This window comes from Anguilla anguilla, chromosome 3 (assembly GCF_013347855.1).
Source record: "Anguilla anguilla isolate fAngAng1 chromosome 3, fAngAng1.pri, whole genome shotgun sequence".
In the NCBI taxonomy this organism is placed as follows: domain Eukaryota; kingdom Metazoa; phylum Chordata; class Actinopteri; order Anguilliformes; family Anguillidae; genus Anguilla; species Anguilla anguilla.
Window position 1 is genome coordinate 33,493,394 of NC_049203.1, and position 27,964 is coordinate 33,521,357.

A 27,964-nucleotide genomic window follows, 5' to 3' on the forward strand; every position below is an offset into this window, starting at 1 on the left:
AGTTTTAACATAAGATATTTCCCATAACGCGTACTCAAATCAAATAATTACATAGCCTACTTAGAAAACACACACAATCAATGGTTAAAGACGGTTTTATTCGGAAAACCCAATCTGGGAAAATAAAATGAAACAGAAAATATTTGTGATCTGGAAGGAACACGTCCTCGTGAAACAAGTGTGACGTAATAAAAATAAAAAAGAAGTTAAGACCTCTGATGCAAACGAGTTGCCTGCGCACCAAGGGCCATTAATCTGTGAAAGTACCATGATTAAGCCCCATTCAATAGCAATGTGAAGAACATACGATTCACACTGGGGTGTGTGGGGATTGGGGGGTTGGTTGAGAATAAATCAACTCTGCCATCTACGTCAGATATTGCGCCGAATGACAAATAGAACCCCCGAGCATATTCTGAAAAACGAAACAAAATTGTTGGGATATTATCCAAATTATCTTTGGCTTAATGACAGGGATTCTTTCTTTGGTCCACTATGACTTACAACATCCCAGTCCTTCTGAATCGAATCATTCTTCACATAAATAATTCTAATTGTTTAAATAATAAAGCAAGAACTGATATATTTTCTGCTCAGCACTTACAAACATAAAATACACCTCCCATCAATGAAATTGAATCAACACTGACGGATCATGCATACCAGACATTCTCCTTTTCATAATCCAATCCAAAAAAAAAAAAAAAAGAAGAAAACATTTATTAGTCACACCATTCATTCTCTAGATCACATGAATGTGCGGGATAGGGGTTCCTGCAGTTATTATGAAAACAGCTCATGCAATAGGATGTATAAAAAGACGATGTGCACAAATATGTAACAAAGACTAACGGTAATACTGTTCTCACAACTAAGAAAGTCTAATTAATTCAGACAAGTAATGTGGAATTCCAAAAAAAAACAAGCAAAAATAAAAATTGGATGACACCGTGACTTTTTTTTTCTTTGGTCCAGTGTGGCAGTCCATCACTTGTGTTTGTCCTTATTGGAAACGATATTGAACTGACTTTCTTACAGTCCCATGTTGACAAACTACACAACACTTAATTTGAATCCATTTTGCCATGGACTCTCTCCACCAGGGAGAGTGTTCTGTATCAAAAATAAAGGTAATACATAGAAAGTTTGTGGATTATAAACTTCACTGGCTATACTTACATAGTGGCACAGTCTGGGATTATAATGGAAGTGGGGCAAACCAAAAGGAGACCTTATGCATCTACTGCAGGAATATGCTTTGGCAATGACAGACTGCATTATCTGTCACATGTAAAAAAAAATAATAATAATAATAAAAAAAATACATATATATTATTGCCCTTGGAGGTCCCTATGATTAATCTTGCATAGAAACAGAAAATAGTAAATTTAGCATCAATTCAAATTTATAGAAAATAACCCATTTGAAAAGAAGAAACAAAAGAATAAACACCCCGCCACATTGCCCCACACTCAGGTCTCAACGTAAACAGATATATTTGGAAGGTGTTACTTCAAAGCTTACATTTTAAGAGGGTGGGCTGTAAACTTCAACGATCTTTTACTATCTAGGCCAATATATGACCAAATGCTGCACATTTCCTTAAAAGAACAAAGGTAAAAGAGAAGAGCAGACAGTTCTCTGATAGATAACCAAGAGGGGAGGTTTGGGATGGTGGTCCAAAAAACGGCAGCTCCTGTGAGTCAACTGTGTCCCTTCACCTGGGGATGGGGGGCAGTGGAGGTGCACCCCTTTCCTTTTTTCCAGAGCCTGCAAACACACAAAAGCTAGTAAGTAGGGCAGAAGTGCAGCAAATGGAAAGACGTTGCTGACCAAAGCTTGGCTGTGAGGTGGGAGTATTCTGACAGTGTGTCTCACCTCTGCTCTCATTCTTGCCCATCTTGCTGGGGTAGGTCTTCTGGAAAGGCACGTAGGGCTCTGGTGGGGGCAGGTCTGATACTGGATGGAAGGAGAACCTGCCTTCCCAATCATCTGTTCAACATAAATTCACACGTTATCCTTCACCTTCAGCCTTCAGTGCGACAATGTTGCTCTTCTTGATCCGCGTTGCACAGATTGCTTGACCTTCTGGCTGATACAAAATGATAAGTGAGTAAGTTGAGCCATCAGGATAATCAAACAGTTAAATCATTCATGTAGCACTAACCAACACACAAGTGTCCAAACTTAAAATAATTTGCACTGTTGTAGATAGCAACTTTGTCTATCAGGTACCATGGTATGTAAAAGTTTGAGCAGTCCTGGTCAAGCTGCATGTTTTGCTGAAGTGAAAAGTTAAGCTCTGCAGGAAACAAATATGAAAATAAACATGACATATTTATGCCAATTTGAATGCACAATTACTTTTTATTTAATTAATTTGACAAATAAAATGGTAAATGTGGCACATTGGGTACCTTGTTAGTCAGCAATTAGTGACAGAATTCAGTTTCAAAAAATAAAATTCTGAAGTTTTCTTACATGCACTGCATGTTTGAGATTTATCTACATATTTTCATTAATGTTGAAGACTAGGGAAGTGAAGGCTATTCCAACTTTAAGTAGTTCATGTAGTAGTTCACAACCCCAAAGCATAATAGATCCAGCTCCATGCTTAAAGGCTGGCAAGGTGTTCTTCTATTCAAATGTTTCCCCTGGTTTTCTCCAATGGTATCTTTGGTGGTTGTGGCCTAAGAGTTCAGTTTATGTTCAATCAGTCAATAGTGCTTAATTCCAAAAGAACTCAGGCCCCCTGTTGTGCTGCATACTTCAGATGCTGACTTTTGTGATGAGATGGCAGGAAAGGTTTGACAAGTCTTCCATGCAGATAGTTTTTGTGAAAACAACGCAGCACTTTTGACCAGAGCACCACTACTTCAGTGTTGGCTAAACCTTTCTGCGGTTTGCAGTGATATGCAGGTTTTGCTTTGCATTGCCGACCAGTCTACAAGCAAGTCTATCAGTTTTTCCCACTCTTCCAGGTTTGACTGGACTTAAACATTTCCCCTTAATTTACATTTTTTAATGTTTCTGACAGTGGAAATTCCAAGCTGGAAGTGTTTAAATATCATCCTACAGCCCTCCCCTACTTTGTAAGAGATTATCTTTAATTTTAAGGTTCAAGTCAGCAGCGTACAGGAGCCCATGATTGTTGAATAAGCACAACACACTGAGAGGGATACAACAAAGCATGCAGTTTGACCAGGGGTGCCCAAAGTTTTGTATACCACTGTATGCTTTCCTATAAGGAGGACTGAACATACATTTTCAAAAACTTCCACCAGAGGGTGTGCAAGCTGTGATGTGGAAATAACTTTGTCAAAGCTCAAATAACAAAATATTCACTGCAGGACATTTAGATCCACACAGATTCTCAACATGATTTTGTTGAAATGCATGGAACCCTACAGAGTAGCAAGTCATGCCAGGGAGATTCTGCATTCATACTGGTTATTCTCTCTAGGATAGGTTTTAAAGGTGAACACTAGTACACTAGCAGCCGTGTATTAAGAGTTGCTCTTTGAAACCCTTTGAAAACATGTTATGCAAACCCAATTATGTTGAGTCTGCTGGTACTCCAAGGAATCTGCAAACACAATGGAGCTATATTCTCCTAAATCAAATGTGGCTTTTTTCAGCTTTATTTGGATAGAACAGTGCAGAGGGAAGTATTAGGAAGAGAGGGAGAGACGTGCAACAAAGGTCAGCGGTCAGATTCGAACCGCCAATGTCGCAGCTCGCATTGAGCATGTGGATAGCGCTCTACGGACTGCGCCACTAGAGGCCCCTTGCCAGTAATTTTTGCCCAAGTGCATTTAGAGACAGAAGCCAGAATTCAAGGGAACAAGTTTGGCATGTAGGTACAGTTCCCAGTTCTGGACCCACTCAGTGGAAATTCTGCCCAGCCTTTTATTTGTCTTTTTATTTTCTAAGAAAACGGACATAGGCAGTGTGGGCCTGAGAAAGGTGATCTTGAAAAAAGTCTTCTGTGTAAATATAATAAGTGGGCATGAATGTATATGTGTGTGCTTGAAGTCAGACATTTTCATGTCCAAAGAACCTGCAGACCCCAGACAATTTTACCTCACAGTTCAAGTCCAGTTTGAATCCAAACAGAATGCCTCAAATCTCATTAAATAAAAATGTGCAGACAGTGAAGAACAGTCTGCATTCAAGACAGATAGCTCTGATTGTCGTGTATTGACAGAATCTTTTGAAGTTACAGTGTGATTAGCTTTGCATGATTGCATAAAAGCTTAGTAAATGGTAGAAAAACACACTGCATAACACACACACTTAATAATGGCATCCTGGTCATCTTGATATCTAGCACATAGCTTTTGTAGATGATTCAAGCTAAAACCCACCTTAATCTGCATGTAAAGGTAGGGACATCTCATCTTGAGAGGGCAATGCCACCCAGCAGGGCACTGGCACATTTTCACAAGACTCATTTCAGCTGCCCTCCAAAATTTTAGTAGTTAAACCAAAAAAAGGTTGACTCTAAGCTGTACATTGTACAGGTACCTTGTTTCATGTTATAACAAATTTTAAGCGGAAATAACGTAGAGGGAAGCATCCTGTAATGCTAGCTGCACTCTTGCCTGAGGGGTTATGGTGAGAGTTCTGGAATCCGTTTCCCATGGGAGGAGGCGGTGGAGGCGGGGCACCTCCTGCACCAGGGCGGTCGGGGGGAGGCGGTGGTCTGGCTCCGCCTCTGGGCGGCTCTGCTCCCGGTCGATTTGGTGGGGGAGGGACTGGCGATGACCTCACACTCCCTCCTGACCTACCCCCTGGTGGAGGGGGTGGGAGGGGTCCTGACACAGTGCAGAATCAGAGATGCTTCAATGAAGACCAAGAGCTAAAACAAAGACCTGCAGCATGAAACTGCGGCGTGTGAAACCCCTCCAATCATGCCTACATACTTCAAGCCTAGTTACCAAGCAGCTTTAAAATGGGGACCAAATGAAAAAACTTGTTTCATCTTAACCACGTCATTCCAGAAAATAAAATTTACAGAGATTTTTACTACAACGGGTAGGGAAGTAGGGAGACTCCTGCATGCTACAGTATTATTCTCAGCAAATAACCTTTCAGTTCAAGTTGGCTCCTTTTATCATGGTAGGCAAACTAAGCCCTGCTGTTTGCAAGTAAAAACACAAGGAAAGGAAATAAACTGAAATGGTGTCATGTGATCCCAACCCCACATTCCTGCAGATAGTAAAAATTGTGATCATACAAGTTTACTCTAAGGGTTGTATTTTAACTGTAAACGGATATTAAAACACACCAGCTGTTCCGTCAGGCAGTGTGAAAAAGTGAACAGAAGTTCAGCAGTAAGGCTAAAGCCCTCATTGGCCCATACAAGGGCAGGCTGACACTTCCTACCTGAGCGCCCAGGTGGGTTCCGACCAGGCGGGGGCGGTCTCTCGTTGGGAGGGGGCGGCAGGGGGCCAGACCGCCCCGGTGGAGGTGCGGGGGCATGAGAGTTGAGGGACAGATTCCTCTGGGGCAGTCTGGGTGTGTGTTCATCGCCTCCGGGAGTGGGGGGCAGGGGTGGGGGGCCGGGTCTGCCGGGGGGCAGAGGAGGCGCGGTGCCGGTCGAAGGGCGGGACGAGGAGGAGATGGCTGGCTTGCTGTTCAGAGACGGGGGTGGGGGGGGCCCGTCCCGAGGCATGGATGGCCTGTTCGCCGTGGGCACCGGAGGGGGGCGGTCATCGAAGGACCTGCCTGGAGCTGGGGGCAGGGGCGGGCGGCCGCTGCTGGGGACGGGGGGCGGCCCGGAGACCGACGACTGACGGCCAAACGGGCCCCCCGCTGGGCCAGGGGGCGGGGGCGGGCCTGACGGTCGTCCTGGGAGGCTGGGGGGCGAGGAGGCCGGGGTGGATCCCAGGGATCGCCCCCCTCCTGGAGCTTTGTTCTGGAAGCCTCCTTGGTTAGGACGTGGGGTATTGGGCACCGGGGGTGGTCCCCCTCCCACATCAGGTCTTGGGGGAGTCGAGCGGGACTTGGGCAGGTCAGGTGCACCGCCCCGTGGGACTGGGGGCCCTCCAGGAAGTCGAGGGGGGGCTGCCATGCCCCCAGCTAAGGATTTGGGACCCGAGGACCTTCCTCCAGGGGGCAGTAGGGGAGGTTTGGCACCCCCAGAGTCTGAGGTGTAAGAGACATAAGTTAAGAATATGAAGAACACTGCACCACACCAAAAAAAACAGCATTCCCATGGAGCATCTTCATTTAGAGTTCTTTAGCGTTTCCACACGGAGCTTACCAGGGCTGTCTCTGTTCCCGGCGGCTCGGAGCTTGGGCATCCCACCCTGGAAGAGCCCACCAAGCCCTCCAGGAGCTCCTCCACCAAACCCTCCCCCCCCTCCTCCTCCTCCTCCTCCTCCTCCTCCTCCTCCTCCTCCGCCTCCGCCACCGCCACCTTTGGGCTCTGTTAAAACAGTCAAAGCAGTCTTATTTCACAGGACAGATGAAACTCTAGTCAGTTTACACACAGGTGTACACTGCCCACACAAGAGAACAGATCCAATCAGAATGAGCCATCTAAAAGGTAGAGGTGAGCCACAATCACATCTTAACAGAAGTCTTGGACTTTATGACCAATTAAAATACTTTAGGCACATTCTGGCATCAAAGCACATTTATGGGAACCAAAGCTGCAATGAGCTGTGAAATTTTTCTGAGTGTATTTGTTATGCTTGTTCTGGACAGAGATGGCACTCTAGGCAAATGCCATATAACCATATGGTTACATCATGTGACCAGTCTGCATCAGTCAAGCAGGAAGCAGCGGCCTGCACTCCTAGCCTGAAGAAAGCAGGCAGCCGGAACTGCTCAAGCCTCCTGTGCGACGGCTCCTGGATATTACAATGAGTTTCTCTCTCCATCTCTGCGCTGTGCTCCACTGACCAAGGGTAGCGCATGGATGCCGAAAGGCCTGCTTAAGTCTCATTATGTGAGCAGTCTTCCTGCTGAGTCAGCGTTCGATTAAAACAACCACGTCTCTCCCATACCTTCCATGTGCCTCGCTCAACATATGCGGTCAAAAAATGTTCATTAAAATATCTATCAGTGCCAGGTCCCAAGCCACAATACCAATAAAACTATTTCATAAGTGAAAGAGCAGTGTTCTACCCTCTAAATTTAGAGTGTTATGACATTTTATGCAATGTGGTAACGGCTAAAATTAGAGCTCACTGAATCAATCATGTCTGTACCAGTTTACTTACTCTCAAACACTGGGGCACTCCTGTCATTTGTGACCGCCTTCTTCAGTCTTGCGCCTTTTGATATGTCTGATAATAATGCATTTCTTCCTTGCTGTTCAGACCTGTTGAGGTTTGGCTTGTCCGTGTTCGCCTAAAATGAAATTACAACACAGTGATTAACAGGAGAACACAATTCTCACCAGGAGCTTAGACTCTCCATAAGGTGTCACTGTAGTTCACTGTCAAATAAAGATACTAAATTATAAAGCAATGGCACAGTTAAAGAAGGTTGTACGCTTCACGTATCGGAACTACGATTAAGCCCTTCAGTCAATCTGTATGTTGAATAATGGAGCATGTGAACTCTCTAATGCCCTGATGACTGGGGATAATTTTCTCAGAAATGTTCTAATTTAACATTTATTTAGCCAGGTAATTCATCTGAAAACTCAATTCTCTTTTGCAGTGATGACCTGGATAATCCAAGTGGGCAGGGAATGCAAGGTAGCTGTGTAGCCACTAGGTAGTCAGACAAAAAGAGTAGGAGGCCAGATGTAGAGCTGGTTTTTGTGGGGATTTGGCCAGAACACCAGGGTTAACACCCATACTCTTTCAAAAAGTGCCTTTGGATCTTTACTGACCACAGTGAATTAGGATGTTTAATTCATCACTGTTCTGGAGCATTGGACATCTGTTTAGTGCCAGATAGTACCCCACCAACATCTCCTCCAGGAACAACTTGGCCTTCTCAGGCGGTCTGCCATCTAAGGACTACCCAACCTCACACCTGCTTAGATTCAGCAGTTAGCCATGAGAAGGGTATAGCGTGGTATGGCAGGTGAGACAACCACAAACCTATTCAATTCTCAGGCACTTATTGGACAGTATTAATCATTGAGAGCAATAACTGTTTTTTATGTACAACACACTCTTTACTGGGCAAAGAAACAAGGCATAAAACGATATTCTAATATAACTGTTGTGCACAGTAAATAATCAATCCGGAAAGTACGGCTCACCACAGCAAATGTAGGCGGAGGAGGAGGCCCAGGTGGAGGTGGTGGTGGAGGCACTGGCATCTTGAAATCCTTTCACGTCTCACACCTGAAGGATCGAACCCAACCAATCACACACTGATCACCCCAAATGTACAGGATACACACAATCACACACTGATCACCTCAAATGTACAGGATACACACAATCACACACTGATCACCTCAAATGAACAGGATACACACAATCACACACACTGATCACCTCAAATGTACAGGATACACACAAACATGCACTGATCACCCCAAATGCATAGGATACACACAATCACACACTGATCATCCCAAATATACAGGATGCACACAATCACACACTGATCACCCCAAATGTACAGGATACACGCAATCACACACTGATCACCCAAAATGTACAGGATGCACACACACACACACACACTGATCACCCTAAATATACAGGATACACACAATCACACACTGATCACCCCAAATGTACAGGATACACACAATCACACACTGATCACCTCAAATGTACAGGATACACACAATCACACATTGATCACCTCAAATGTATAAGATACACACAATCACACACTGATGACCCCAAATATATAGGATACACACACACACTGATCACCCCAAATGTACAGGATACACACAATCACGCATTGATCACCCTAAATGCACAGGATACACGCAATCAAGCACTGATTACCCCAAATGTACAGGATACACACAATCACACACTGATCACCCCAAATGCACAAAACCCACACAATCACACACTGATCACCTCAAATGTAAAAAGCCCACAATCACAACAAGCACTCCCAATAGACAAAATGTACAATATACAATATGTTTCCATTCTTTAGATGCAAGTTCATTTACGAAAGATTAATTTCTTCATATAGAAATAATGCTTCGTACAATTGAAAGTGACTCAAAAGCTGTGATAATTTCCGGCTGAGCAAGTCACCCAAGTGACGTGTTGTGAACCACACCCAATTGTTTTCAGTATAAATGTCTAATGTATTATTGTACGTTACAACATAGCTGCAACATTGTACCTGAATAACTTAAACCATTGTATTTTATTCAAAGAATAATACGCTCCCAATCGTCCAGGAGGTAGGCTATTTATTTCATTTACAGAAACTATTTAAATTAGCCTACTTCCTTTCTGATGTTTGAAAGAAACACAATTTCAAACTTCTTTTTAACCCTTTTAAACCTTAATAGTCTAATCTATTATAAAGAACTAGCATCAGACACTTGTCAAATATCCGTTTTTTTTATTAACATCCCCATCAAAGATAATCAATTGAGAGCTCAGTAACTTGATTTATCAAATGCCAGAACCTAGACTTAAAGTAAAATAACAGCCTACATCCTATTCACTCTCATTCTGATGTTTGACAAAATGGCCACTATACACTCTGTAAACTCTTCCTACCTTACCTCCCCCGGAAATAAAACAGTTTTTTTATCTAGTCTTTTTAAAATGGCCTTTGAGAAGGAAACAACTTCCTGTATTTTCATGCCTCGCTATCCAATCGGATGGCTTTGTTTTACAAGTGTGTTCACAGTGCTCTGCAGCAGGCCGATGCAGTTCTGGATTTGCATGTCAAAAAAGAAACAAATGAGATGGGTCTGCTGGAGGCCCTCGACTTCCTGTGAAAGTGGTCAACAGGAAGATCTGCACACTGAAAGCAAAACCCACAGCCATCCTGTCTCTGCAGGAGTACACCTCTCCTTCTCATGTTGATTTCACAATTCACGCTAATTAATGAAGCTACAAAGTAAACATTTTAATAATGACACCAGTAAGAGTGATCAAATCAATCTTATCCTCTCTCCTCTCTCCAAGATGCATTTGTTTCCTTTCTGAAGCATTTTTTCCTGACGAAAGGAGTCTGCTTTCCTCCTTGGTCCCCCTTCCTTTCCAAATATCAAACAGCCAAGTTAACATCTGCATCGGGAAGAACGTGAGGGCTCTATTTGAAGGCATCCCATGCTGCTCATCCACACGGCCCAAGCCCTTACAGTTGCTGCTGGGCCAACAAATGCACGGCTCCCCACCAGAGAGCAGAAGACCCCACACCCTCCACCGGCTCCCAGACCTACAGCCCAGCTTCACATAACTAAATCCACAGAATACACACGAATGCAAACAGCTGAATCATCGATTAATTCCACAAAAAACAGGTTTCATTGCATTTTTGTGGCCCCTGTCTAATCCTTAATCAGACTTGCAGGAGGAAGTGTCAAAAGCAGGGACACACTCACCAAAACATTTTATTTAACTTTTGTGTTAACTTTCTGAAATGGAATCTGAAAAGTTACTTGTAAATAGATCGCAAAGCAACCTAACCTTTTTATTTTTAGGCCATTGGCTAACCGGAGGAACATGCTGTGACCAATCGACACATATTAATCAACATCTCTGACCATCATGAAACCAATGTAACGCCTCACCCCATCAATCACTGTGCACAAATTCACCCTCTGCTAAACAGCTAACTGAGAGACAGGCAGCCCTTTGAGAAGGAGGTGTATTATATCCCAACCGCACTTTGGAATAGCTGGAAAAACATCCAGCGTGATATCGCCATAGCAATGCTTATCGCATTTTCCCCATCGTGTCCACCTACGGCCACCTCCCTCTTTCCAGTTTACAGCTTTATCTGTCCTGTAAATAGGTTCGGGTGCAATGTTGTCCTTCAGTAAAAGTACTCCCTCTCTTTAATGCTGGTCTATAATAGACGCCATATCTAATGAGCCTACATGCAAATGTGAATGTAAAAAAAAACATGTAGCCACTGCCCAGCAGTGACCTTTTCCTTCCCGGGGAGAAACACTGTGACTGCAGGAGCTACTCGTTCTGTCAGAGAGGCCTGCTGTCATTTCTACCGATGCTGCCATTGCATTCTGGTATAAATAGAGCCAGCTACTGTGAGATGAGTAGTCAATGACACATACACACATGCCACATTTGACCTTTTTTGCTCTGCTACGTACAATGGGGCTTCCTGATAGGCCGATTCCGCCAAAGCCCTGAAGCCAAGAGGTTCCCGCACACTGATCAACTGTGCTGTGGTCGGTCGGCAGTATCAGCTGAGAGTGGCTCACAATGAACCCTTTCACTTTGGGGGCTGGAGACAGCATGCGGACAGCACAGCAGTGGTGGGGCCTGATGACGAATCCCGTACCCAGGCACCTACAGGAGCCCCAGAGGATCATGGGAACTCATTGGGACTGCCCGCCGCAGTGCCGGGACAGAAGCTCTCCATCCTTCCAACGTGGGGAGCTGGAGTTACGTCAGTGGTGTAAATTTAGCAGATTAAGAGGCAGCATACGCTGGAGCTGTGAGCTTCCCGTCAGTAATGGTTTCCAAATGTGTCTCAGCAGCTGTAGGTTTTGGGGGGGGGGGGGGGGGCATACCAGGACTGGGCAGTGCTGGATTTAGGGGGGAAGGGTTTGAGAGGGCACAAGTGTAGCATGCCAATGTAAGTGCCCACACTGTGGGGCCTTTTAAGCATGCTGGCTCAGATGCTCTTAAAATGGCTCCGCTTTCATCTTCCTTGCTCGCAGACCCTGCAGGCAAGGATGCTCGTTATAACAGCAAGCACTTAAACTGGCCAACACAGCATTAGCAGAGCCAGGGCAGATGCTGAACATCACTGGAAACATAAAATGCAATAATTATTCTTTTGCAAAAAAAAGAAAATTAATATATAATAAGCAGTCACCACCACAGCTGCATAAACTGAAGTAGTATGCCTAAATGTTCCCCAGTCATAGGCTAAAGTATAAATATCCTCCCATTCATTTTCATTCAGGTATCTGAAGCTGCACAGCACATTAAATGCTTAAAAAAGAGAGCAGGCAGGCTCTCATTTAGCCAACTATACAGCAGGCATTATGGCTTGTTAGTGATCTGATGGCACATGCAGTCACAGGAAACTGAAATCTGTGAATTCTTTGTAGAAGTTATTTTAATACTTTTTTGCATTTACGAATGACCCAGAAATACTTTTTTTTTTACGTAGAAAAGCCTGTGCTGGAATTGGCTTGAGTTCCCCCCAGGTTTTCAGTAGGCGGGGTTAACTGGGTAGAATGTCCGATGAAATCCTTGCTAATTGTAATGTATAAATGATGCTCTTGCCACTTTTGTGCGGGCAATCCAAGTGGGAAATCCCTAAGCATTGTGCCTTCTCTGGATACATAAAAATCAATATTTTTTTTCTTTTCCAAAAAATGGAGACGCCACAAGAAATGGGTTTCATTGCTGAAAGGTGCACGAGCACCGCAATATTGCAATAACTCCAACAGTTAATATTAGTAGTTCCCACTTGTGTATGGAGGACCCTCCCTCAACTCCTTCCCATCTGTTGCTGCTAGAAACACACTCCGTGAAACAGACGCGCGATAGATCGGTTAGTATGCCTACCGTTAGCAAGCAACAATGAAATAGCTTTCAAGCTTAAAAATGTGGAATCAAAGCCTCTCTTTATTTGGGTGTAATGTCCAAAGTTGCTGTTTGGACAGCTGTTGAGTCTAATGTTAGTGTACAGTACAGTAGCTCAGTGTTACAACATTATTACAAATTGAATAATCTGCAGGTTTACCCATACGATGGTAAAGCCTAGCTTATGTTGCTTTCTTTCGCTTTGCTAGGTAGTGTAATGTTACTGCACAGGACAACCTGCTGTAACCTAGCGACAGGGAATGGTTTACATATGACGTGTCTTATGGATATGAATGTGAATGAGTACAGGATACACGCCCACCCCGTCCTTACCTGCTGAACAGGTCATGATAATCTAATAGTGTAATTACATTTCATGGTTATAACTGGGTTAAAATATTAAGAAGACAATCGATTGTCAGTTCTGGGGAATATAATCACAATTAGAATTTCCTGAACCTTTAAATCGACAATCAATCTGTTAAACGATTTACGGTACCTTTCAGTTTATGCGAATTGGCGGTCTGTGGGTGGTGAGTGGAAGTGCACCTCTTTTCAGGGCAGCTTGTATCAGAGAATAAACAGTGTCCAAACACAATAAAACCTGGCTATGGGAAACTAGTGATTCTGTATTTTACTGAGAGTGAAACACAACATGAGGCAGAAAGGGGCAGGCCCTCATTTGTCCACTTATGGCCACAGAGACCAGCTGTTATCCGGCACTCAGAATTGTGGGGAATGTATTCTTTGCATACTTTCGGCATAGCTCTATCAGTGATTAACAGGCAGACTCTGCAGCACAAAACCACCAAAACTGAGATCATCCAAACCTGTCCTTTATTCATTTACAGCAAGGACCAAACATAACACAACTGAGGATGAATTATTGTGGTATGACACACTTGTCCCATGCGCATTGCCTGTCCACAGACCTGCAGGAGCATCTCAGCTAAGATCCCACAGTTACTAAACCCACTGACCTCTGATGACAGAAGCAGTGATGCTCTCTTCAAAACAAAGTAGACTAGCAGATACTCAGAGACTATATTCTAATACAATGTTCCCAGCAACAGAACTCTGGTATTAGCGACCGCATGTCTACACTCAGGTCACTTTAACTAGAGAACTTATTTTCGAGAACTTTATCAGTTTTGCATCAATATTTCAGTCCCTAATGCCTCTGTCCTTAAAACTGTGAAAGACAGAAAAATGCACATGGCCTTAAGGTTCAATATGAGTGAAGTTTAGATAAAACAGGGCTGGCTGCAAACAAGCCTGGCTGTGTTCAATCAGTTGAATCTAATTATAAATTAAAAATTGGTTAATCGGTTGATTGAATACCTAACTTGAAATCACTTTTTCACATGGGTGATATGGATGAAATACTCATTTAAAAAAATGTGTTTTGTGTTTACTCAGGTTCCCTTAGTCTAATATTACATTTTGTTCAGTGTGACAAATATGCAATAATAGAGGAAATCAGGGCAAATACTTTTTCACAGCACTGTGGGCCATGTCTGCTCTTGTTTTCAGAGCCAGGGTCCAGGTCACAAGGCTGTTTACTGGCCTCTTCTGGAAACTGTTCGGCTTTAGGATTTCATTCCTTCGACCAACTGTAATGTTTGCTAGTACTCTGGCCCATGTGACACAGAGAGTTAGCATTCCTTGCACATAGGCTGTGTGGGTGCTGGACACAGGAAGTCTGTCCAGCCCTGACAATCATCAGCACGGATTTACCAAGCAGGAGGGCCAAGAGAAATTAAGTGACTGAAAAACGCAAAACACATCAGTCTACCCGCATAACACGCACATGCTCTGTGGGAGGTGGTGTGACTAATGTCCTCTCCTATTGAGGAAAATTTACCTCACAAAAACAGGCATGCTTCCTGGTGTGTTTTTTATTTTTTATTTTTTAACAATCCACATAGTTTTGGCTTTATAGCCCATAACAAGTTGTGGCCAAAGAAGACAGCTCCAGGACAGAGGTCCTGACTGAGTTTACATGGAGTTTAAGCTAGCATTTAGCATAAAAAATTAACATTTTTAACTTTTATTACACATGTATGGTAGGACATAAATGAACTGGCTCAATAGATGAACTCAAATACTTGTAATAATATTTTTAATGCATACAATGTCATGATTCCCTTCACAAAAACAGTGGGTAGCCTTCTTCTGACTGTCATCCATTCTCAGCTCTGCTAGCAGCAGCATGACGTGGCAAGCAGTTTCCTTTGTACTGTGCCTGGCAGTAAATCAAGCAGGCGGGTTAGAAACCTTGCTGAGCGGCACGAACTGCATCCTGTATGAAAGCGCTGCTCTACAAGCACCAGAGCTGACCACAGAACAGGACACTTTCACACCAATGAAAATGGTGCTGGAGGTGAAACAGCTTCTGTGTTTTAAGCTAAACCACCAAACTCAGTCAGACCGGCAAGCTCCTGACTAATTAGGTCTGTTTTATTCACAGACATGCATGAATATTACAATTAGCACTATTTACATCTGCGAGAAGAAACTGACCCTCATGAGTGATGTTAAAAAGTACAGTGCTAACACATTATTTCTTCCAAATCAAATGTTATTTTAGGAGCATTAATAGTGCAGAAAAAATATGAAGTTAAAAGTACAGTCTCTCAAATAGAGTTGCGTGGGCATTTGTGTGGGCTGTAAAGTTCTGTAAAGTTCAGGTATAAAAAAAAAAAGATCTCTTGTATGAATGGAGAAAGAGACCTTTGTAGTCATTCGATTTGGATACACTAAGCTAAAAGAAAAGGAAGTCATTATTCAAGAGTTACAAATACTTTCCACACAACTGAGCATCGGTGGCCCCCCACACGCGCACACACACACACACACACACGCTGTCCCCTGGATGGCCCAATCTCAGGCCAAGATAGGCCACTGCGTTCTGCGCACAGCTTCCCTTGGCCTGCATCTTAATTTTCCCACGCGTTTATCTAAATGCATTTTACCAGCAGTTTATATTTCACCATAATAACACAAAGGCAACCAGCGGCAGCAACACTCATACTACGATTCCCAGCGACCAGTCTGAAGTGGGGAGAATTCCTTTCAAACAGCTTCCAAGTTCTGGACCAGTTCCACATTTCAAGGGTAAACCAAATACACAAAGAGGATATGCATAGAAAGAAATGATGGCATTATTGGCGTACTATAAAAAATAAACCACGAAGGAAATGCACATATTAAACCCGGAGCCAAACTGAGTCATGGTTCGCTTACAACTGCTGTTGGGCCGCTGTCACTTCAGAATCCTTTTTGAAAGTCCTCAGAAGATTGTCAAAAATAAACCAGTGACAACTGAGGCCACTGCAAAAGTGCCTTGCATTCCCTTGAGGTCTTATAATGAAAACCTGAACAAAAGAATATTTAATCTGTTCTAAACAGCAACTAAATTCACACAGCCTACATAACATCAAAATGTACTTTCCCCCTTAGAATGCAAACCGACTTATTTAGATTAAATGACTAACATATAAAAATCACTACCTTTTAACATTGAAAATACCCCTCCCCCAAAAAAGGAACATAAAAAGAGGATTTGCATGAAAAACTGACAGTTTGCAATGAATCACTCAGGAAGTCACATTTGAACACATTTCTGTTCATGCAAACTCTTGGTTTCAGGCAATGGATTTTGGTTTACAGGCAAGATCATTGCCAAGGTTCACTTCACAGGTCTCTGTTATCTGACAGTCATACTTGACTGAAATCCGTTTAAACAACAATCAGATCATGTCTGAAGAGTAACATGCTCCTCTTGAGATTTACACACGTTCCTACAGCTCCCATCATCATAGTACTGCACAGCCACCATTAGAAAGTTCTTCACTTTAGGAAGTCCCTCTGGGTAAGTAATTAGAATGTAATAAAACTGAACAGCATGCACTTTAAAATAACATCCAATAATCTGGACTGACATAAAAATATGATAGAGACCATAAGACTGAAAATGTTACCAACAGTCCTATCACAGACCTACCAGTAACAGCTACTGTAACAACATGTCAAAACAGCAAAGATCATAATGAAATGGAAAAAGTAAGCTACAATAACTGATCTTTTAAAGGCAAAATGCTTTGGGTATGACCTGTAAAATGTAGTCACTGCAATGGTAAATGTTAAAGAATATCAAAGCACAAAAGCCGTCCCTCATAAAACAGTTTTTCACATACTTACTTGAGCTGAGCCCCAAATGTCAGTGGTTACTTAATTTCCCTTCACAACACTGTTAAGATCTTTTTTTTTTCAAAAACAGGAAAAGACATACTGCCTGTAAACTGAACTGGCAGCAGAACACTATGATACAATGATAGCTTTCTTAATTTTGCTCTGAGCACTCAATAGACATTGCAGAAGTCGCAGTTCCACATTTAGTCAGACTTCTGCATCTCAGTTCCTCATGTGGTCAGAGTTCAGGCCATGAAGCTGCAACATCGAGTGCTCAGCACTGCCTGCAGGACTGACGGAACGCAGTCGGTCGAAAGCCCCTTACCTATTCCAGATATTCCCTCGCTCTGGAGTTTATCCTTCCAGGAAAGGGATGAATAGAGGCTTTGAGGAAAGTACTCACCTCAAAGCGGTCTCTCTCCTGGCAGCACAAGCTCCCAGCAGGGTCTCTTCCTGCGCTTTTACACACTCACACGTCACACTTCCTATGTTGCGCCCGTGAGCCTGCCTGCCTGCCGGCACTCCCCGCTGCCTCGCTGCTATTCAGAGTCAGCCGAGGCCTCGGGCTTGCTTCGCTGGCAGCAATGGTTCCGCTGAGCAACGGAGAGCGCCCTCCAAGGCTGAAGTGGATGCCAAAAACTCACTCTACCGATGCGGACATTCACAAACTCCATTTTTGTAAGCTGATCATGGTTTCATGCAGACGCCAGTTTTAAAAGTCATACTATCACTGGAACACCAGTGTTCTGGTGAAGGACGAGGGATCGTGCTAAAAGCATTTCTAACCGAAAGCGCTCTTCTTTATTGCAACAAACAGAATGTCCTGATAAAACCAATAAGCACAGAGGAGTTCTTGTGCTCTGTCCTCTGTGAAACAGAGATCTTTTCATCTTCTCTCCCTCCTCCTCCCTTCATCTTACATGCTCTCTCATTCAGACACTCACTCGCTCACCCACCCCCACACACACACACACACACAGTGATGACCCAGTACCACTTAAATCCATGATATCTGTCCTAAAATCAATAAGCACTAGACAGGAGTCCTCCTGTATTGACAGAAACGCATGTTGTATATGTAATATGTAATGTGTGCGTGTGTACACAGAGTTGCAATATTAATAGGCTTAACTTGACACATAAACATGAATGGGAGTAAGTGAGGTAGCACTGGAGTACGTAAAATTAAAAAATAATAATAATAATAGAGTCAATCCATCAGGCCGGACTCATGGTGTAGTGTGTCAATCTTTCAAATTTAATCTAACATAGGGCCTACTCTTTGACAATCCACATGAATACATGTTCAATAAAATCACACGGCCATATCAGTTCAGCTTCAGACCCAGGGAAGTTTCTGGATTAATTTTGTTTGGTCTTTTTAAAAAAAATTCCCCCAGGGAATATGCTTATATTTCCCAGATGTTATGGTGAAAACTTTAATTTAATTACAGCAGGGTTAATTACAGACATGGCCTTTGGCCTTGAAACATGTTCTGAATCGAAGGGCATGTCATTCTGAACAAGACAAAATTTGTACATTGTCAATAACCTGAGAAATATGGCCGCTATAAGAAAAAGGTTATTTAGCATTGTTCCATCTGAAGAAATACTGAAAAATCTTATTCTCCTGAAGCATACATGTGATCAACATGCAATTTGGAACATGAGCACTTACACTTCCTTACACTTAGCCTACATGAACACTTGGAACATGTGCCTAACTGAACAGCAAAGGAATGGTTTTTACATTCAAAATGGCAAAATTACAGCCAATCATATTTCAGTACATAAAAGTTAGCATACAATGCTAAGTCATAGCTTTAATTCTTGGTCTGTTTAATTCCAGACTTCGTCTTCAGCCTTATGCAGTGACGCACTGCTCTTGGACCCAGGAATACAGCTATATTTATTAGGGGTCCAAGCAGCAAAGCTGCTTTATGTATTTATTTTTTTATCTCTATGGAAAATGCTTCTTTCTCCCAGACGGTATGGTGAAAACTCTTGAAACTTGGAAGGCATGTTAGGGATGTGTGAAACTGCAATCTATTACAACAAGGCAGCAATTGACCTAGTGGTGATGCTATAGAGCACATACAACGTTGAAAAATTCATAACTTTCAAACCATTTGACTAAGAGACTTGCAACGAAGACTACTAGATGTCCTTTGCTCACAAGAAACAAACAATATTATTGGGCCATTAAATCCGGAAACTAGATTTTTCTGCTACTTTGAATTTTCTGAAAACCAAAATCTTCTCATGAACCAAATGTCCAGTTGATGTCAGATTCGGTGTGTACCTTCTTTGTACTAGTCCCCAACTAAACTATGAAGTAATAGTCGGTATGTCAAAATATGGCTGAATGGTGAACCAATTAAATTGACCTATTTGGGCGTGTCCATTAATACCACTCATTTATTCCAGACATGGTCTTTGGCCTTGAAACATGCTCTGCATCAAAGGGCACATCATTCTGAACAAAACAAAACTTGAACAGTGAGACAGCTTGAAAAACTTGGCAGCAATACAAATTGTATATTTAGCATTGTCAGCCATTGTTCCTTCTGAAAAAAATACTTAAAACGTACTCTCATGAAGCATAAGTCTGATCAAGTTGCCATTTGGAGCAGGAACACTTTGATCAACTGCCTGACTAAATTGAATGTATAAGCAGTTCCTTTGCAAAGATGGCAAATGACAGCCAATCATATCACAGTATTTAAATTATCATGTTCAAGTTCCACTTAAAAAATTAATACTTAAAGATATTCCTCTCATAATGGACAAGTGTGATCACATGACATTTGGAACATGAACTCTCTGTTCAACGAGCGTGGACACAGCTGATGCAGTCTCATGTTGCACTAGCTGCTTGGACCCCGGAATCGCTGCTTTGCAGCTATATTTTATTTTTTAGAAAGGAAATATGGACAGCCTACCATCTGTTCATTTGTTTTTCTTTACTCAATCAGGTAAAAGACAGAGAAGGTAACCAATGAGAGAGTATCATGGTGGGATTGAGGCCCAGCCTGCATGAGAGTATTCTCGAATGACCAAGCGTTGGCTGCCTTACAGACTGTGGAATGTCTCCCCTGACCTTAAACATGTTCAGGCTAGTGGTATGTAGTAAATATGTGGAATTTGTGCTCTTACGAAACTCCTTTATTGTGAAATTCATTTGTGCCCCATGATCCCTTTTTAACAAGTATTTTGATGTAATGCATACTTTTGGCGCCAGGAGTGCTGGCTTTCGTTAATATTAGCCAAATGCGATTGTTAGGCAACTGTTCTATTACAAAATGCCCAACCAAATGAAGGATCCTTGGGAAAATGAAATGCTTCCTGAATTTTTATTTTATTTTTATCACCACTAATATCTAACATCTAAGACAACAAGGTCATACAGCTTCCATGTGATCATGTGATATTGTAAATCACATGGAAGCTGCAAGGCCTTCAGCTATCTTATGAAGATCGAATAGATATCGGTGGTGATTTTTTCTCCCCAAAAGCATTTCATGTTGCCTCTAGTTTGGATGTTAGCTACTGCATCAGGTATAATTTAAAAAAATATATAGAAAGGAAGGCAATACAGCACACTGTGGCAATGATTTCTATTGCACTCAAAATTATTCAGTAATTCTCTAACAAGTAGGCTATATCGCCCAGCCCTACCTGCCACTGGTATGTCATCTCCAAACATAGGGCCTGATTTTCGAAGAACTTTAGCACGTGCAAAACCTGACAGCACACAAAAAAGCTAATAACACAACCAATGACTGGGGCAAAACAAATACCATAACTAAACATAGGTCATTTTATTGGTTGTATGCATGCTAAAGGGTTTTGCACATGCTAAATGTCTTAGTAAATCAGGCTTTTAATGTTTTAACTGATTGAGAGTACCATACACAGTCACTGGTATACAAAACAGAAAACAGAAGAGGTGAGAGGAGAGTACTTTGGGGAACACCAACGTTAAGAATCATATACTTTGATAGCCTATCAGCTATCTTTACCACCTGTTTCCTGCCTGACAAAAAATGTTAAATCCACAATGACTGACTCACACAAGAACCTGAAGTGTGTCAATTATTTTAGAGGGCACAATAGCATTGAACGCACAGCTGAAGTCAATGAATAGGACCTGAGCTTAGGTATCAAGGGCTTTAAAATGTTGCAAGATGGAGTGTAAACAGAGAGACACAGCATCATCCACTTACCTATTGCGCCGGCACACAAATGAAAAAACACTAAATATGGTTCTCTTGTTAATGCTTAATGCACTCAAGTTCATTACATTACATTAATTTAGCAGACGCTTTTATCCAAAGCGAAGTACAAGTTCACATTCAGTATGCTTCTGCTGGGAATAGGGAAGCAACAACCACATTGGCGGTTCACAGTAATGGTAAATACAGTCGCTAGACCTCTTTATAGTGGTTAGAGCTGTCAAGTCCATACACAGTACAGTTCCAAAAAGAAGGTAGCAAGGACTATATTAGCTAGTCCTGCAAAAGACAGGTAGCAAACTACTTTAGTCCTGTTAATGTAAATGAACATGGCTCTGTGTGTATGAAAGGCAACTGCAGATGACTACTGGTAGTAGCGAAGCAGTCAGCAGTGAACACTTTAAGAGAAGTGACTTACTATCACTTCTCACCAGTTCTGCAGTTGGTGTGTCATTCCAATAGTGCCAAGATCAACTGAGGGCATTGACGTGGACATGGCAAAGAACTACTGCTAGGTTTTCATACACTGATGGAGCACATGCTTTCCTGCATGGACCTTTCCAAACAAATGATTTAGGAAAACACGAAAATAATTAAGAAGAATCTGAGACATAAGCAGGCATCCCCACAATTCACCCCCCCACCCCCCCTCCAAAAATGACTGCTCCAGTTAAGGCTGATTCTATTCTTACTTCTATATTTTAAGCTTTCTACATTCTGTATAACATAATATATTTTATATACAGATTATTTTTTTGCATATGCACATTTGTTTGCACAATATTCTTCTGCAATGTAGTCTTGTTTCCCTCACACGTAACTTTTATGTAATACTACTGTGGTCACAGAAGCATAATACCAAGCATTTCACTGCACATTGTGTATGCAACAAATAAACTCATTTGAATCATTTGATTCATTCATTCATTGTATAATTTCTGATTTCAGATATAATGACCCCAATGTACACTCACATGCACCTTCCGCCAGATTGCTAATACTAGATAATGCACACTTCAAATGAATGGAAGCATTATGTGGGTATATTTGTTCTGCTATGGCAGGCCAGGCCACGTGGTTCAGAAGGCTGTGGGTAACTGTGACAATCAGCATTTCTTTCCATAGTGACGGGAAACAGAAATTAGACTCGCCGAGTTATCGCTCAGCCCCCAGATCACATTACCCTCATGACGTGTGCAGACGCTCAGCGGTGAGGCGGGGTCACGTGCCTGCCACAGGAAGCAGTGTGCATCCTCTCAATGTGCTGCCTTACAGGGGGACTGCAGCTGCTCACAGACAGCAGCCTCCCTAGCAGAGGCTAGCAGCCTACAGTTGCACACAGAACAGGCTACAGTTATACAGACTACAGTTACATAGGGCAGCTGGCTACAGTTACATGGAGCAACAGGCTACAGTTATACAGGCTGCAGTTACATGGAGCAGCAGGCTACAGTTACATGGAGCAGCAGGCTACAGTTACATGGAGCAGCAGGCTACAGTTACATGGGGCAGCAGGCTGCAGTTATACAGACTACAGTTACATGAGGCAGCAGGCTGCAGTTATATGGACTGCAGTTATACATGCAGTTATACAAGGTGCAGTTATACAGGCTGCAGTTACATGGAGCAGCAGGCTGCAGTTATACGGGCTGCAGCCATACCAGCTGCAGTTATACAGACTACAGTTACATGGAGCAGCAGGCTGCAGTAATACAGACTGCAGTTACATGGAGCAGTAGGCTACAGTTATACGGGCTGCAGTAATACCAGCTGCAGTAGGCTAATACAGACTACAGTTAGCTACATGGAGCAGCAGGCTGCAGTTATACAGACTGCAGTTACATGGAGCAGCAGGCTGCAGTTATACAGACTACAGTTACATGGAGCAGCAGGCTGCAGTTATACAAATTGCAGTTACATGGAGCAGCAGGCTGCAGTAATACAGATTGCAGTTACATGGAGCAGCAGGCTGCAGTTATACAGACTACAGTTAGCTACATGGGGCAGCAGGCTGAAGTTATACAGGCTGCAGTTACACACGCTGCAGTTATACGGGCTGCAGTTACATGGAGCAGCAGGCTGCAGTTATACGGGCTGCAGTAATAGAGACTGCAGTTACATGGGGCAGAAGGCTGCAGTTATATGGGCAGCAGTCCACACCACACAGTGGGGCCACAGACACAGACAGAGACGTCCGACTTACAAACGGAGGGGAGACGGTAACACATGAACAGGGGGCAACAGCACCAAAGAAAATGCCTCTGCAGAGGCATGCTTCCACCACGGCCGAAAGTGTCACAGAGCTGGCAGCAATACGCAGCTCTGTAGGTTTGTCACGCAGACCGCTGGAAGACGTCCATCAGCAAACTTCTGGGCATTCCGCCTCCTGGCACTACAGAAGGAGCTGCAGTAACAAACCAGGGCTGACCTCCACAGCAGCCCCAAACAAAAAGGAAGAGCCTGGCAAATCGTTCCGTCAAGGACCATAAAACCTGACACACTGGAATGTACAGGCCTACAATGCAGCCCTTCAACATTCACTCGCAGGCATAAACCAAAGACAAAGCAGCCACGGACTCTAAAGTTTACCTGGAGTGCGGTTACTATAGCAGTGACGGGCGCTTCACAAACCTGTGTGACGAGATGCCCGGGCGGAAAGCAGAGTGCACCTACATTCTTCAGGAAGCATATCTAATGTCAAGGAGACTTGCAGAACACAATGGCCTGCATGCTTCCAAACTCACTGCATGCAAAATGAGGCTTCTAAAGACCGCATCCTCTATCCCATAACTGCAACCTGTTCTTTGGCAACATGCTTCCAGAAAACAAGAAGCTGTACATGTGTGTATGTGTGTGTGTGAGACAGAGAGACAGAGAGAGAGCGAGAGAGAGAGAGAGATCCAAGGACTAGGACAACAAAAGAAGCAATGAATTATGAGACAGTTAGCAGTCTCACCCAGGAACTGCATGTACAAAAGCAGTTATGAGGACTTGACTTCACATTGGCCAAGGCAAAGCCAGTTCATCTAAGGACCTACTCCTGACACCCAGCATTCCCCTGCTACTCACTAGCCAGACAGTCTTTTGGCAATTAAAATGCTGGCTTCAGGCAGAAATGTATGCAAAGGTCATGATTTTAACTTATTTTGAACAGTATCCAGGAGTTCTCACAGAATTGTTAACCACTACAAAAAAGGATTTCATTTAAATTGCTCACAGTTCAGTCCATCACTTCTAATCAAAGACATGAAGCCTAGCCCATAACTAAATAATTACTAATTGACCACACTGACCTTAGATATTATACAAACATTAATATCATTTTTTGTAAGAATGTGCCTGGGGAAATATTTTGTCCATGTCAATGTCTACCGATCTAAACAACCATCTAATCAATAAACCTGCCAGAGGTCTTACAGCCACCCTTGTAACTGACATATCGATGTCCTGGAACAAAACAGACAATTGGAGGCATTTCAGTTATGGAGGTAGTCCTCAGTGTAGTACAGAGATACTCAAGTCGGTCACTCGAATCCAAATCCACCTCTGATTTTCTTTTTTCCCCCCCATGTGATTAACTTAACAATTAGTGCTACTGATTGGCCAAACAGTCTTCACACTTAATTCCAGGTAAAGGGACGGAGGGTAAACCAGCAGTTCTCAGCCCTTGAGGACCGTGATTGGAGTAAAAGGGATTTAGTGTAATCTCTCAACTACTTCCCAAGAACTGAGATCCCTCCCCCTTTGACCTCAATGAGGTCAATGATCGCCTACTTAATATTTTTTTTCTTTCATTGCGAAAACTTGTGGCTAGGACCCTTGTCAATAACTCATGATAATTTATGAGAACTTTGACATCCAATTTAAGGAAGTGACAATGAAAGTCACCAACTCAACTCAACAACTGTACTGATGCAGTTACCACCATCCTGCACCTCATACTGCACTCATAAATCACTGCGTGTGAAATGCCTGCAAGTCATCACATTTTTTGTAGGAGTCTAGGTTACACTAAAATGCCCTGTCTTTCCCAATCAACGTTGAAGATTAAAAATTGTATAAATGGGTGGAACCACCAAAACCAATTGGCCATATACATGAACACACCACCACCATTCCTTCAAAAGGTAAATATTTATTTTTAAAAATAGTAAGGAAAAATAATAATAAAAAGATGCAGAGAATTTCAATTAATACACCTTGGTGCTTCAACATGTTCTATGCCTATGATGGCACCTAGAATCTAGTCGGTCCAAACCTTAGGGGAAATCGCACACATAGATTACTATTAGTCGATAATAACTAAAGTAAGCAGCAATTTGACTACCGTCATGGGTCATTTTTTGTCACTGTGCGAGTACTGCGATACAATAAAATTGCTTTTAATGGTCATTTTAAGAGCACATTTTTTGTGTTTACATGATATTCAGTGTCCATCTCTCTATACAGTATTGTTGTATTTACGTGTCTTATTCGGTTTTATATTTGTTTTCGGCGATACTGGCTGTTCAGTTGTTTCACCGTTTTATTTTTCTAGTTTCTCCCTTGGCAGTCCTGCCAATACTGTACATTGCAATTACAGCCTTGTAATTCCCTCTACATAAGGGCACCTGCTATTTAGCACAAACTGAAATGACATGCAGTTACAGTTATATGCATAACTGAAAACACTCTCTCAGCCTTTTACAAGAAATAGATCTTGTTCCATATCCGGCCGCACTGCAATGATTTCTGGCTCCTTGGGTCATATGACTCCAAGTCACCATGCTCTCCCATAATCCATCACTCTGTATCTGCTTTGCCTGCGTGCAGGCAACCTTGTTTACCAAACCCTGTCCTACCTGTTCTATGGCGGCAGGTTACTCTCCCCTCATGACAACCACCACACTTTGTATGGTTAATAAACAAAAGTAATCTAATTTTATCCCAACAAAACGGTAGTCTACTTTCCAGATATAAACCCGCACAGATAACTTAACCCAATCACCAACGGATTCTGCAAAAACGATCGTGGAAAATTTTAAGTGTTAGTACAACGCGATTCAAAAAATGAAGCCAAAGTAATTGTATGAGACATTACAGAAAGTCGGAAAGAGACAATACAGAATACTACAGTTTATTGGTAATAAACACAATCGTATAGGCTAAAGAAAAAACGACAGTAAAACACAGAAGGCCTAAAATAACTCATTTCAGTCATGAATTGTACACTGTGACGTCCTCAAGGCAGAAGAAAAACCTAATCAGTTGTAGCCTACCGTACAAGATTAGGCCTAATACAGCAGAGATCCGTTTCAGACCTAAGGTTTATTTATCGTAGATACAGACATATTCGATATGGTCATATCATTCAAACCACTGCACAGCGTATTAATCACATTAATAATGTTGCGGTGTTCCGAATGGTTCATTTCAAATTAAACATCGCTAACGTTAACGAAATACGGTTTCGGTTTTCGCGAATACTACATCGATATGACTTCAAGGACAGCGATAAAGGGTAATATTTCGAAGCAGCAAATATAAATATTTTGTCACTTGTTCCGAATTTCGACTGTAATCCGTCTCAGAGTCACGGAATTTAGCTGTAGCTAGTCCCGAACGACCTTGTAAATTCCCAGGAAATAAGGGGTGGAAAGGGGTTCTTCCTGCCCGCTCGAGTTGGCACAGGTTGCAAGTAAACCAGTTAGATAAAAGTTTTGAAGTGAGCGTAAAATGCTTCACGGTCGAATGAAACAACAAGCTGTTGAATAATTTCTGAAGCCAGATTACACGTAGGCCTTGTTTAGTTTGAATGCAGTTAACTTTCTTTCGGTGTACGAAGGCTTGGCTGAATCAAAAACCAAATTGAGAGTGAATGCTTCCTACGTAGCTAAAACACACATACACGAACCTTAAGTAAAATGTAAACGATCTTTCGAAACTAGCAAGCTACGTCTCTTTGGCGATTTGTCCACAGCCGCTCCTTCGGCGTAAACATACATTTTGATGTTGATTTCCGCTCAACTTCCCCAATTCAAAAAGTTCTGAACAGTAATTATATTATACACGACTTACCTGTGAACTTGCTTATGTCTCCAACCGAATTTACATAACTCGCAATTTGCTTGTGGCTTCACAAATTTTGCAAACAGGACATTTTACTCCGAGTTAAGGTATTTATAGCTTCTGCGTCTCTGGCTCCAGAGAAACTTCTGCTTCTCCCAAATCCGGGACATTCGCAGTGATGCAATGTTTGCCAGATGTGGTAGCCTACTTGCTGAAGTTCAGAGAAGGCGTTTCTACACTACGCCAACTTGAATAAATCAAATCAAATACAGTAATACGCATTCCAACAAATTAATTGGAACAAACGTGCAAACTAAATAGAAACGACGTCTATATCATGTTGCTTACTTATTGCGTGTATAAATTTTATTCTCATTCATGCATTTACCTGAAGGATTACTCAGTGTAAACCTTAGAAGTTAGTCGAACTGTGTCCTTAAAAGATTTATGCAACACAGGGGTGTACGTGTAGGCTTTCTTTAAAAAAAAGTTTGAAATAAAAAAAAGTTAAACCCCTGTTAACCCTTTAAGGTGTGAAAGAGAGGTCAGAACATATCTAACTTCTTGATTTGCTGCAGTTCTATTAGTTCTTTTGAAGATCTGAGGATGTTCATTATCCAGCTTTTAAAACAGTAAAATATTCAAATTGAAATATATCCCATATTTTGAATTTAGCAGAATTCAAGTGACAATTTTTTAAAAGAGCGAATAAAATCACTTGTTACTTTATCAAATACAATTTGGTTTAACAGAAGAAAATCCTCAGTCTGTGAAAATTGAAATGTATGGGC

General features: G+C 42.3%; 1 protein-coding gene across 5 annotated transcripts; it reads right to left on the reverse strand.

The window, feature by feature from the left end:
- Positions 1–79: 79 nt before the first annotated feature.
- On the reverse strand, positions 80–27,941 carry wipf1a (WAS/WASL interacting protein family, member 1a). Of its 5 annotated transcripts, none has more exons than XM_035411398.1 (8): positions 27,183–27,941; positions 8,232–8,316; positions 7,234–7,363; positions 6,270–6,434; positions 5,390–6,151; positions 4,606–4,818; positions 1,880–1,993; positions 80–1,771 (listed from the first exon to the last, which is right to left on the reverse strand). In XM_035411398.1, exons 2-8 carry the CDS (start codon positions 8,289–8,291, stop codon positions 1,719–1,721), a joined length of 1,497 nt encoding a protein of 498 aa, XP_035267289.1. In that variant the 5' UTR covers positions 8,292–8,316; positions 27,183–27,941; the 3' UTR covers positions 80–1,718. The 5 variants fall into 5 exon arrangements, with proteins under 5 accessions (XP_035267289.1, XP_035267290.1, XP_035267292.1 ...); XM_035411399.1 differs by lacking the exon at positions 27,183–27,941 and adding an exon at positions 17,294–17,714; XM_035411401.1 differs by lacking the exon at positions 27,183–27,941 and adding an exon at positions 17,216–17,714.
- Positions 27,942–27,964: the final 23 nt, after the last annotated feature.

Excerpts from the sequence above, each read along its gene's own strand:
- wipf1a (XM_035411398.1), bottom strand. The coding sequence starts at position 8,291 with ATGCCAGTGCCTCCACCACCACCTCCACCTGGGCCTCCTCCTCCGCCT. Across the intron at positions 7,364-8,231 it reads CTCCGCCTACATTTGCTGTG|GCGAACACGGACAAGCCAAA; the intron begins GTGAGCCGTACT and ends ATTTCATTTTAG. Across the intron at positions 4,819-5,389 it reads GAACCCACCTGGGCGCTCAG|GACCCCTCCCACCCCCTCCA; the intron begins GTAGGAAGTGTC and ends GCACTGTGTCAG.